General features: G+C 38.2%; 1 protein-coding gene across 2 annotated transcripts in view; it reads right to left on the bottom strand.

Moving 5' to 3' along the window:
- The window catches only part of camkvl (CaM kinase-like vesicle-associated, like), a 50,916-nt gene that overhangs the window by 12,678 nt on the left and 25,590 nt on the right, over positions 1-12,648 (bottom strand). Inside the window, exon 2 of one of the 2 annotated variants that reach the window (XM_016283113.1) lies at positions 6,766-6,790. The exons of the other annotated variant lie outside the window; for it this stretch is intronic. Coding sequence (XP_016138599.1) covers positions 6,766-6,771 — 6 coding nt within the window. The 5' untranslated portion in view covers positions 6,772-6,790. The remainder of the gene's footprint in view (positions 1-6,765; positions 6,791-12,648) is intronic. 2 annotated transcript variants of the gene reach the window in all.

Here is a 12,648-nt window from a genome sequence, read left to right on the forward strand (position 1 = left end):
TATATATATATATATATATATATATATATATATATATATATATATATATATATATATATATATATATATATATATATATAATATCAAGTGAAAATAATTCAACAGATGGTTGAGAGGACATGTTTGTCTGTGCAGAGAAAAAGAAGACCTTTAAGACTGATGGTATCAGTGAGGAAGAGCGTGAAGAGAGTGACAGCATCTTTATCAGAAGAGAGAGCGCTGGTCTGTTAGCTGTGTAATCCAGCTCCGGCTCCTGCCCCTAATCCCTAATCCCTCACATGGATCCATGCAAGGGAGGGGTTGGCATACAGTAGGAGAGGTCGGGAACAAGTGAAATATTACATAACCGGAACACTATGTAGGACTATGCTGATTTCACACTGAATATCTGATATGAAGCAATGAACTGGAATATTGTTTTGTCTGCTTAGAAAAAGAAGTGAAGAAATTAAAACCATCGAGGCACTTCCAGGCTTGTGCTTGACAACTGTTCATCCTACAGCAAAGTCAACATGGCATTTTTACTCATACTTCTGAGATATCATGTTTGTTATATTTGCATAGCTATTTGTGTTACCTGCCTTCTGGTACCACACAAACAACCCAATAACAGTCAGTTAAAATGAAATTGTGTCATGATGATTTGTATGTGACAGGCCTGTTAGAACATTTCCACATTTCAATAAATAAAATATGACACCCAAAAAAACATGTTCTGCACTGCTAGTCATAGGGCTTGTGTCTAAATTAAGATGTAGTCAAGATGAGAACAATGTTGTGGTGTTGTAAATTTTGACTTGATAATATTTCAGATGCAGGTCGTAACAATAACAAAAACATGCTCACCCATTAATAGAATATAAGAAACTACAATGGACAGATTTTTGAGAAAGCAAATTCAAATATTTTTTTAAATCGACTAGTTTCCTGAATCGGCTGGTTTCGGGTTCACTTGACCCCAGTCAGACACATTTCCCAAAGGGTCCTTTACATAAAATGTCTTCTTGTGTTCAAATTTAACTAAACGGGGCACAACAGAATGAAACGAAACTCACGGCTCTCCAGACGTGTTTCAAAAAGTTAAACTATTTTTAACTTGACATGCTATCTTAAAAATTTAACACTCATGTAAGAGCTGTGGCACAGAAGGTAGTGTGTTGCTTCTGAAATATAAAAGGGCTGAAGAGCTTGTGGGGTTTGAGTTTGGCCCAGACCAAATCCCACTCTCTTTCCTCCTCTTTCTCTCTGAACATGGCACAATATTCTCAAAATGCAGTGGCCACTTTTGCAAGAGGATTTTATTATGTACAGCAAGAGCAAGATACAATTTTATAATAATAAATAAATCAATTAGAAGCATGTTTTAATAATTTTATAACAAATATGTATTTATAATAAATAACTCTATAATAATAAATGACTTTAAATTATATATAGATAGATATAAAAATTTAAATAAATAGATTTTTTATTTAAAGATAGGCCAACACGATATGTAACATTTTTAGCAAAAGAGCAAGTACATCATAAAACCATCTTCCAAACCGTGTTTTTGCCTTACCCTAAATCACAATGATAATTAATATTTTAGAGCTGACAGGACAGAAACGGCATATTTTCATCATTCGTCCATGTGTTTATGTCATATCTGTAAATAAAGGAAAGAAAACTACTACTATATGAAGTGAAAATAGCTTAAAGCCACAACAACTGAATCTAAAAACCAGTTAGTTTGGTCTATTTGCTTACAAATAGCCTTGCCAAGTCATAGTTTCCACCATTATCTGATATAAATAGCATTTGTTATGTCTAATTTTACTTGAACTTTTATAACATTATTTTAAAACTACTGATTTCAACAACGTCAGAACACTGACAGCATTGACAGAGTTTTGATGTTGTTAGTGACTGATAAGGCGATCATCTGTAACTAGCGGTGCGTCTCAAACCATCAGATTCATCCACACAGTATAGCAATGCTGAAACTCTAGCTTTAAATATTTTTTAAATGAAAAAATATAAATAAATAAGACTAGTCATTGGGGGGATGACTAGCTGACAAATGTGGCCCATCTGTAATGCAGAGGAAGTTATACATTTTGAGCCAGAGCTGCTACTTTCATCCTACAGGCACTTTTTAACACTCTTTTCGTATGGCATGAACGTGCTGACAAGATATATTCACAACGAGTGTGGATTCCTTTCCGGAGATGGATGCAAATACAGGAGGTGACATGCTTACATTAGGGTAGTGATGCGCATGTTTTGATGGGAACCTTGCACTGGAACAATGGATCACATCTGACAGCTCTCGCTCATTTTTTGCACTCAACACGAGCACGTGCCCTGCGTTACAGGACTCAGGTGCACCGTAAATACATACTGAACCGCACATCATTCTCTCTTGTAGGGAAGACTTTGTTAATGTTCCATTATGAGATGCGGTGTGGATGAAGGATTACTGTCTGAAAGCTTGTGATTTCTCAGATCAGTTCTGGCACAAATGTATGTTGTTTTAATTGGGGTCCACGCATATTCATAATGGCTATTTTTGCACACACCCAGACCTTACACACACACACCCATCTTTGGGTCCAAAATTAGCATTCGAACATTCTCCCAGCTCGCAGAAGGCAACGCGTCCACTGGAGACAAAGTTCAAGGAAGATATGAAGACAAAGACGAGGCAGCGACAAAAGGCTCGAGGGGTGCCTTCTACAAAGATGAGCTTGCAACAGATGCCTCCCTCCATCATTAAAGACCATAAGACCCTCAACTATCAGCTTTCCCAAAGACGCTTCTCCGTAAAGCAGCGCTCTTCTCTCTCCTGTCTGTACTGCTCTTATTAAAGCAATGAATCTTCATCTACAGAGACACACACATTAAACACCAGATCCAATCCCACAGGATGGATGAGAGGAGCTGTGCTGTTGTCCAAACACATCTGAACCCAAACCCACACACACACACACACGCGCGCGTAAGCAAGCACACACACCTCCTCACAATCCAGCACAGCAACAAGTTCAAAAGTCACAGCATGGAGCGTAGAAGTTTGATGTCCTCCCTTCTTCCCCTTGCTTAATCTGGTGCTAAATCATAGCATGCAGTCCCGTGTTCATGTCCACCTCTCACAGACAAACACAATAATCATTATCATCCTGCTGGGTTTATTATGCATTTGGTGTTCCGAAACAGAATTTTGGCACTGCTAGATGCAATATTTGCCAGAGCCTCGGCTCAAGCCTCAGATGTAATGAAAATATTGAGAAAAGACTCATACGAATTAGTAAAGCAAATATTCTGCCTTCAGTTCAGCTTCTTTGTTACAGTTATCATATACATATACAATGTCATGCTTGGGTATATTTTCATTTGGAATCAACAACTGTATCACAGAGCGCTGTAAGGGAAATGTAAACAGGACACCATTTACACTTGTGATAGATCAGAAGTAGTGTTTTTTCTTCCGTACTTTGATATACATCAAAATGAAACAAATTATTGAAAAGGAAAGAAAATGTAGGGTGGGGACTCCGTTGTTAATAGGATGTAGGCAGATCTGGGCAGGTAGGTAAGTAGGCAGATACTTACATTTCACTGCTGGTCATATATTCTCCATATAACCATGTATGTGACAAATAAAAAAAATCTTGAATCTCTTGAATGCGAGGTTGCAGTCAGTTGTAAGAAAGTGAAGAGACGTGTGGCCAAGTATGGAGACCCATGTTTGGAATTTGTGCTCTGCATTTAACCCATCCAAGTGCACACACAGTAGTGAATATGCACACACTGTGAACACACACCCAGAGCAGTGCGCAGCCATTTTGCTGCGGTACCCAGGGTGCAGTTGGGGGTTTGGTGCCTTGCTCAAGGGTCTCAACTCAGTCATGGTATCGAGGGTGGAAGAGAGTGCTGGTTACTCACTCCCCACCACCAACAATTCCTGCCAGACCTGAGACTCAAACCCACAACCCTTGGGTTAAAAGTCTGACTCTCTAACCATTAGGCCACGACTGGCCCAGGGGCAGGGTTTATATAGATGAAATGATTAGAGAAATCCAGCATATGTCAACGGAAGATATAGTTATGAAATTCTGATTAAAAATTTATCAAAAATGGAAAGAAAAAAAGATGATGAATTTTTCACGATAAAAATCAATAACATGCATTTAGAAAATAGATCACAGTAACAAAAATGCAAATTAATTTATCCAAACTTCATTCCATTCTGAATCGTTTTGTGAACTGAATCCAATGATTCCCTCAAAATATTTGACTGATTAAAGAATAAAGAATGATTAGTTCACGAATTGGACATTGCAACTTCTTGGTTGACATTTGTTGGTGAAGATTTACATTTCAGCCTGTTCCTTACACAAAATCAGCATATGCCTTTAGAAAACTTGGAATATAGTTCATGAGTCATACAGATGACTTTTATGATACCTTTACATGGCTTTCATTGGTCCTTTCGAAAGCTTGAAACTCCAGTTCCCTATCTGTCAGTCACTACGGGTGTTTCTCAAACGGAAGAGTGCATCCTACAAAGGCTGCATATCTCAGTTGCCATGTCATCAAACGTCGCTGAAGGCCATCTCAATCGGAAGGATCCTTGGAAGGCAGCCTTCGTTTCGCGTCTTTCATTCAGCTGAATTTGAAGGATGCATGGGATGTATCCTCCACGACCTTCAATCACCCACAATCCTTTGAGCTTGTCTGAATTTATTATGCAATGTAAGACAAAAATAATGTTTTTGGACATGAAAGGATAGATGTTATCTTTTGTTTTGGTGTAAATTACTTACTAAACACTAAGCTGCCAATAATTTAAGCCATTTATTTTGGTTTAAATTTAAGCACCCCCGGCAGTCAGACTTGGCGGAGCAGTCTGACGCCAGGCCAAGTACTGGTGTTTGCATGGCCAGAGTCCCGGTCAGCCCCTGTACTGGGCTAGGTGTCCATATGTGTATTCTTCCATGGTAAGGTTTCCCTCTCTGTAAACCTGTGTCTTCCCTTGACAGACCCGCTCTGTCAGTCTCTTCTGGCAGTTGTTCCATATCCCTAATCTAAGGTAGGACCTGCCTCAGAGACCCATTCCATATGTAGTACTGCCCCCTGGGTCAGTCCATATCAGTATCTCCACATGTCACCTCCCTATGGGTAGGATGTGGTCTCTGTAGCGACCTTTTCCTCAAGGCTCACTTCCCCATCGTTCTGCCAAGCTGAAAGAACAAATAGGAAAGATTTGATGCAATCTTTCACTGAAGGTTGAAATCCCTTCCAAAAACTTTTTTTGTGGATGGAGCAGCAGCATGGCCTTCTCCAGCAGCGATGTACTCACCATTTGGTCCCCTTCGGTACCAAGGTCAGTGAATTTGTCACAACACTACAGGGTTGTGACGGTATTCAGGTTGTCCCCATATGTCGTCACGACATAACTCATAGTGACCAACAGATACAGAATGTCTCGGTTACGTACGTAACCCTCGTTCCCTTATAGAGGGAACGGAGACGTTATGTCCTCATGCCAAAACCTTGAACCATTCGCTGTTGCCGGGACACGTTCTTGGCTCCTCAGTGTAAAACCTAGTGAGTGGATGAGCGCTGTCACCTTATATAACCGTGTGCATGGGGAGTGGCTCAGCATGCAAAATCCACTAGCCAATTCTCATTGGCGTTTTCTCTTATACTCAGAGATGATTGGGCTCCCAAGTGAGACCCCATATGTCGTCACGACATAATGTCTTTTTCCCTCCATCAGGGAGCGAGGGTTACGTACATAACCGAGACGTTCTCCATTCATTTGAATTGTCTGAAAAAGAGTGACTAGAACATTTTTCAAAATGTTATTCTTCTACTGCTAAAACATACAAAACTTATCTGGTTTGCCTGATGTCAAAATGAACTTGCCCCAAGTTCTACTTTTAAGACTGGTTTCTGCTTTATCAACATGCAGAAACACACTGAACTCTTTTGGCCTGACCACTTGTGAACAGATCACCTGAGACAGATGTTAATACCAAGTATAAACACAGCCTTGGATTCATTTTTAAGTTATCCATCCATGACTTGGACCGACTCCAAAATCAATAACATGTCCGACTTCACTAGTGAATTCTTGGAATGGACTTTGGCATGAATGTAAATGGGGCAGTGTTAACCCCATCCAGGCTAAGTGAGTCCAGCTGGGCTGCTGCTTGGAGCAGCTGGATGCTCCACAGATCAGTGGAGGGAGGAGGGAAGGGCTCTCATTCATACACAAGATGCTCATCCAAACTGTCTGCTCCTCAGGAGGGAGGCTCAGAAATCTGGAGCTGAAGCAAAAGGACAGCTTCCGTACAGGAAGGGTAGTGTAGGCCTGGATTAAATCAATCTGTTACCCTTCAGGTGGAATGCTATGAATTGACCAGAACTGATGCCGAAGACATGGATGTAGATTTAGCCCGTTTCTGTAGGTTGTACACGATGTACATGACTAGAACGAGTTCCTTATCCCTGAGCTTAAGTGCGCATAGGTTAATACACAGGGAACACAAAAAGAAAGGAGAACAGATTGAAAAGAACAGGGAGAATGCACCATTTGTGACACACAAATGTTTAGCAGGGGTGATTTCTATGAAGGAGGAGATTTCAATGAGAAAATAATCAACAATACAGTAGAGGAAGGTAAGGACAGAAAGCATGGTCACGTCACTCTGACTAGCTGATTACACTGTCAAAAACAGGGATATTTCACCCAAAAATGTACATTAATTTACTCACTCTCATTTTGTTTCAAATCTGACGTCTGTGGGGAAAAAAGAAGATAATTTGAGAAATGGTTCAACTGTCCATAAAATGAAAGACTATGGTGTAAAAAAAAACCACTGGTTTGCACTAAATTTCATTGACTATAAAGACATTTTTCAAAATATTGTGTTTTGTTTTCCAAAGCAGAAGTATTTAATCAATTTAAATTTTTAGTGATACTTCACTGTGATTTGGTTTTGATATTTTTATTTTTTATAATGAATTTGGTATGCATAAGGACTATTCAAAATATACATTTTACTAGTACATGCGTTCCCTGGGGATCAAATCCATGACCTTGGAACTGTTATAATCATGTTTTACTATTCAAGCTACAGGGACACACTATTTTAATATTTTTTTATTTTAATTAAGATACATTTAAAAAATTATTGCTTACAAAATAAAAATGATGTTCCATATATCTTTAAAGTGAAAACTGTGTCACGGAGCTAGAAAAAAAACCTACCCCATGCCACTTACATGTTTGTCATATTCAAGTGGGAAGGGAAAGAAATCTAAAATGAAAACTCTAAATGTACTGTAAAAATCGGTTCAATGATTCATGAGAAATGTTAAAGTATCCATAATGGTATTTTGAGACCCGTGTAGGCAGAGGAGAGGAATTCATTGTGTTAAAAAATCGCAGGTACAACAAGACTGTGGGAGGACAGATTTTATTCATTAGAAAGACAGAAACCATCAATGCTTTCATTCGTCTTCCTGTCTGAGTCTTCACTCAGCTCCTATTGTCTTTAATATTAAGTGGAATCGTTTCTTATGATGACACAAAATTATTTCATTGTGGTTTTGCCACAATATAATGAGGGACTCCTGATGCTCGCTGTACTCTCTTATGCCTTGGAGAATTTCACTGCATGAGTGAACCCTCTGCCCAATTATAATCAGCGATCTACTCATAGTTCATAGTTCCCTCATCACTGAACTGTCTGCAACCAACAACAGAGCAGAAAATAATTTACACCTGCCTTTTTAATAAGCGAACTTAGCTCAGTGCACTAATGTAAATTTATAACATCAGTCTACAGGAGGAACCCCGGGTGTGTTTTTTTTTTGTCAGAATTATGGACATATTATAAAACCAAGCTCAAAGAACAAACGCAAATGAAGCCTTGTAAATGGATTTCTATGAAATGATGCTCATACCACTTGCTTAGCAGCAGAAACACAGAGCTGCGAACAGGTCCCACTTCTTTGCAATAAAAATTTTTTTTTAAGTTACATTAAACCCATTAGCGAAAATCAAATATAACTGAAGACATTTAAAGCTAGAAGACGGGCTTGTCGCCTGCCTGGTACAGCAGGAGATGCGACTATTTCTCTGGTTTGCTATATAACGAGTTTTTAAAGCATGCTGGCAGCTGCGGTAAAAGGGCTCTTCATGAGACCCTTCTTTCGGCAATTCTGCTGCTTTTTTAACACAGATGCCTGTGTCCTAGCAGAATCTAAATGAGGTCCCTGGGGTCTCGCACAGCCGGGGCCACATACAAGACATCCGCATCATTACCTTTCTCTGTCTCCCTACAGGCTGTTCTCAGCTATAGATACTTTATATCTCCCAGTGGGGAGACAGTGGAACTAAAACAGGAGCTGGTGTGTGTAACCTTTGGTCAATAGACGCCTGTGGATAAAAGCAGCGATTGACTGAAGCAAAAATCAATTTGACGAGTGACAAACAGCTATAGTCCAAAACTGAGATACAAACACGGGAAGGACAGCAGAAGAATAAAACATTCTCATTCTTCTTCGATGATGGATTGGCAGATTTACATTTGATGAATTGAGAAAAAAGGGTTGTAATAGAGAGTCAGGAGGGTAAATATGCGTTCGCTTACTATTGTTTATGAATTATGCATTAGCATTAAGTGGATTAACGCTGAAAGGCAGCGTGGTAAGTCATGGTTAAAGGTCACATATTTTACACCTTTCTGGAGTTTTATTTTAAGTCTTGATGTCCTTAAGAAAATATATTTGCGGTATAAGTACCAAAATACATCTCAATATATTTTTACAGCTCCTCTCTCAGGAGCTCTGCTGCCGATTTTGGCCTGTCTAATTAATATTCATGAGCTTCTCTTCTGATTGGCCTGTTGTTTTCTGAGTGACGCACAGCCAGGCCAACCACAGGTAACTAGGGTCAGCCGACGTCACAGCGCTAGCTGGAGGCAGCAAAACAAAGGGGAAACTGGAGGCGGCCCATTCAAACCAGCGCAGATTCGGCTACATAAGGAGCTTAAAATATAATTTTGTTGTGATGTTGGGTGCCAGAATCGACGTAATACAGCCTCAAATTAGAAATTTGATTGCATATCTACTGTCACTGCCAGACAAAAAAACGATGACAGCTGTGGTTAAACGCGATAAAACGAGCAGACTGGACAGAACGATCGTCAAAAATGCACACGTTTGCAGCGCACACTTCATATCAGAAAATGTTCAATAAAGTATTTTCTTTTGTTGTTATGGGCGCGTCTACAGATTTCTTTCCATATGTCTGTTTCTTGCATCTCACGACTATGTTGTGTATGAAATAATGTCTGTGTGCATGTGTGTAAAACAACAAACTGACGATTTATATATAATCATTTGTAATTGTATATACATTGTTGTGATTAATTGTGGCTGGGACAATAATGTAGCTGTAAAAATAGTTGCCTGCTGAAATTGAAATGTATAGACATCTTTATCATGACTAGATAGACACGGTGAGTTTGTCTTTACTATACATCAGGGATCCTCAAATTTGGCCCACGAGATCCACTTTCCTGCAGAGTTTAGCTCTAACCCTAATCAAACACACCTGAGCATGCTAATCAATGTCTTCAGGATCATTAGAAAATCAGGTAGGTGAGTTTGATCAGGGTTGAAGCTAAACTCTGCAGCGCATTGGCCCTCCAGGGAAAGATTTGAGAAACCCTGCTATACATGTTAGATGTGATACACCTCATAGTAACAATCCTGTCAGATCGTCCATCCTTTGAGTGAGAGTGTAACGTTACAGGTCGGCCGGTCTGGTTTCGTGGTTAAAGTGAACCTTTTCGACATGTTTCTGTGTTTGTTGCTCAGCAATAGCATGGATGCGATGTTGTCTAGTGGGACGGTGGGCGGTGCTCGGGGTGGTGACAGTTCGTGAAAAATCACAGCTACTTTATGCAGGCTGTGTGCATTTTACTGTGGACTGACTGTTTTGAAACTTATATGGTAGTTAAATAGCCCTTAGACCTCAGTTATCATGAAAAAAAAACAGGAAATTTCAGCTTTGACAATATGGGACCTTTAAATGCTGTAATGAGAAAAAGATACACTTGCTTACTAACTAACTGTGATTTTAATTCAGCATTATGCCCAAACCTTTGGGTTGCTCAGTGTTTTGGTCTGAGATGTGCTTACTCAAGTGAACACACACACACAACCAGTGTTGGGGGTAACGCATTACAAGTAATGCGAGTTACGTAATCAGATTACTTTTTTCAAGTAACTAGTAAAGTAACGCATTACTTTTTAATTTACAAGAGAATATCTGAGTTACTTTTCCAAGAAAGTAACGCAAGTTACTTTTTTTTCCTCCAATTTATTGATTGACAGCTCTCCTGTCCCCATGTTGAGAGAAATCAGAAGATGTTACTGTAGTTCTAAAATAAATATGAATATGCATGAATTCATCTCACTCACACACAAAAAAAACTACAAAAAAAGGAACACATATTCCGTATTCCTCAAAATGAATAAAAATAATGCAACTCAGAATATGACGCAAACCTGCAATAATTAAATGTTAAACAACACAAATATCCTTTATGTATTTAATCCCATTCTATTAACCAATGTCTTTGATGGAGTAACGCAATATTGTAATGCATTACTTTTAAAAGTAACTTTCCCCAACACTGCACACAACACGTCCCTACACACACACACACACACACACACACACTTTCATGGTCACTGATGGTTTGAAAGTCTAATGATTATGTTAGCAATAAGGGGGTTTGTGCAACCCAGAAATTAAAACCACCCACATATCCAAATTTTCACCATGATGAGTGTAATAATGGGGTCAGATCATACATTTTTAATTATTATTTTTTCCCCCTTAGGTTCACAATGCTTTCCTGCACCAAAAACAGTGGTATTTTGACATTTTATTTTGTCCCACATTTTTGTCCCAAGCTAAAAACAGTTTATAGTAATGCACTTTGTGAAGTCTGAGACAATCACACAGCACCTGACTAAACGTTAATGGCTGACAACAGAACTTTGGCCTCTCTATCGCCATCTGTGGCTTAAACATAAATCGCACAAACATAAATTGTTTTTTTATGGCAGTTGTGTTCAGCATTTTATTAGTTCATGTGAATCTGTCGTTCTTCACCACTGACAGTAAGAAGAAAGTCCTACAAGGCATATTTAAAAAAAATATGTAATTTGAGCAAGTAACATATCTGCCACTATAATAGCCTGGATCTTTTTTCATTACTTGCAAACATGACATAAACAAGCAAGGACAAATTATGTAAACCTGAAATTTTTCACCATATCCAACCTGAGTGCTCAATACTGTAGCTAAACCAATATTGCAAGCTTATTGTATGAATTAGGGTAAACACAGATTTAAAGACTGATTTTTTTAAAAAATACGCATCAATATGGGAATTGTTAAATTCATAGCGCAAGCTAAAAGTATTAAAAATATTTTGTTTCTGTAATTTAAATAATAGAATCTAAATATTAGATGAAAAACCTAAACTTAAATTTAAACTAAATAATTGCAAATGTTGCTTTGGCAGCTAAATGGAATAAAATGTTATGTTAAATAAATGTTAAATAAAAAGTTGAAGTACAAAAATTATATTAAAAACTTAAACTGAAATAAAAATAAATTAAAAGTATATAGAAATATTTAGGAAAAATTTAAAATGACAAAAAAATTACTCAAACTTAGAAAAATTCAAAATATGAATAAATACTATAACACTGTTTCTAACTGCAGTAACAAACATTTTTTATGAACTGAAAAAACAACCAAAATAATTTTCTGTGATATTTGACAGCCTGCCATGCTGTTGACAGTGCTTAAACAGATTTTACCCAAAATATTCATTTTAATGGGCCATTTTTTTACATCTATGTAAATGCTCATTTCAAATGTGACATGAGTAACAATGCTTACTTGCGGGCTGTGGGTTTGCTGTCAGGCCTAAAATAGTTGTTTTAGTCAATAACAGCCTCTTTGCATAGCTTGCATTACATTCCGACAGGTTCACAAAACAAACCTCACTGAAATGTGTCACACAAACTGTAAAGGTCAGATTGATTCGATCAGGCACCTTGTTAAATGAAAGTTTCTGGTTCCGTGTAAGTTAAGCTCTATCTGAAACATCTGTGACATACTGTCAATTACCACTGAAAACAATTTAGACCCATTTTACAAGCTGAGGGACGAGTAAAAATTGTCTGTGGTAATCGACAGTATGCCACAAATGCTGTTGATAAAACTGAACTTGTTAAACCCACATCATTCTTTTAAAAATAAACCTTACCTACACGTTTCTAACGTTATGCAAGGCCGTATGTGCTACCCTACAGCAATGAACAGCTTGCAGACCCGTAAAAACAGGAAGGTGGTGCTTCCACCCTGAATTGCTAGATGGAAGAAAAATGCAGAATTTACCTACATGTCATGGTTGTTCACACTAAATTCATATAAATATTGCATTCAAATTTTCATTCAGATTTTGATACATTTAGCATCACATCACTTTCTCACCAGTGGATCATAGGATATGGACTTTTTCACTTTGAGGAAACGTTATTAAGGGTTATGGATTAGTATTT

This window comes from Sinocyclocheilus grahami, unplaced genomic scaffold (genome assembly GCF_001515645.1).
Source record: "Sinocyclocheilus grahami isolate Dianchi unplaced genomic scaffold, SAMN03320097.WGS_v1.1 scaffold170.1, whole genome shotgun sequence".
Classification (NCBI taxonomy): Eukaryota; Metazoa; Chordata; class Actinopteri; order Cypriniformes; family Cyprinidae; genus Sinocyclocheilus; species Sinocyclocheilus grahami.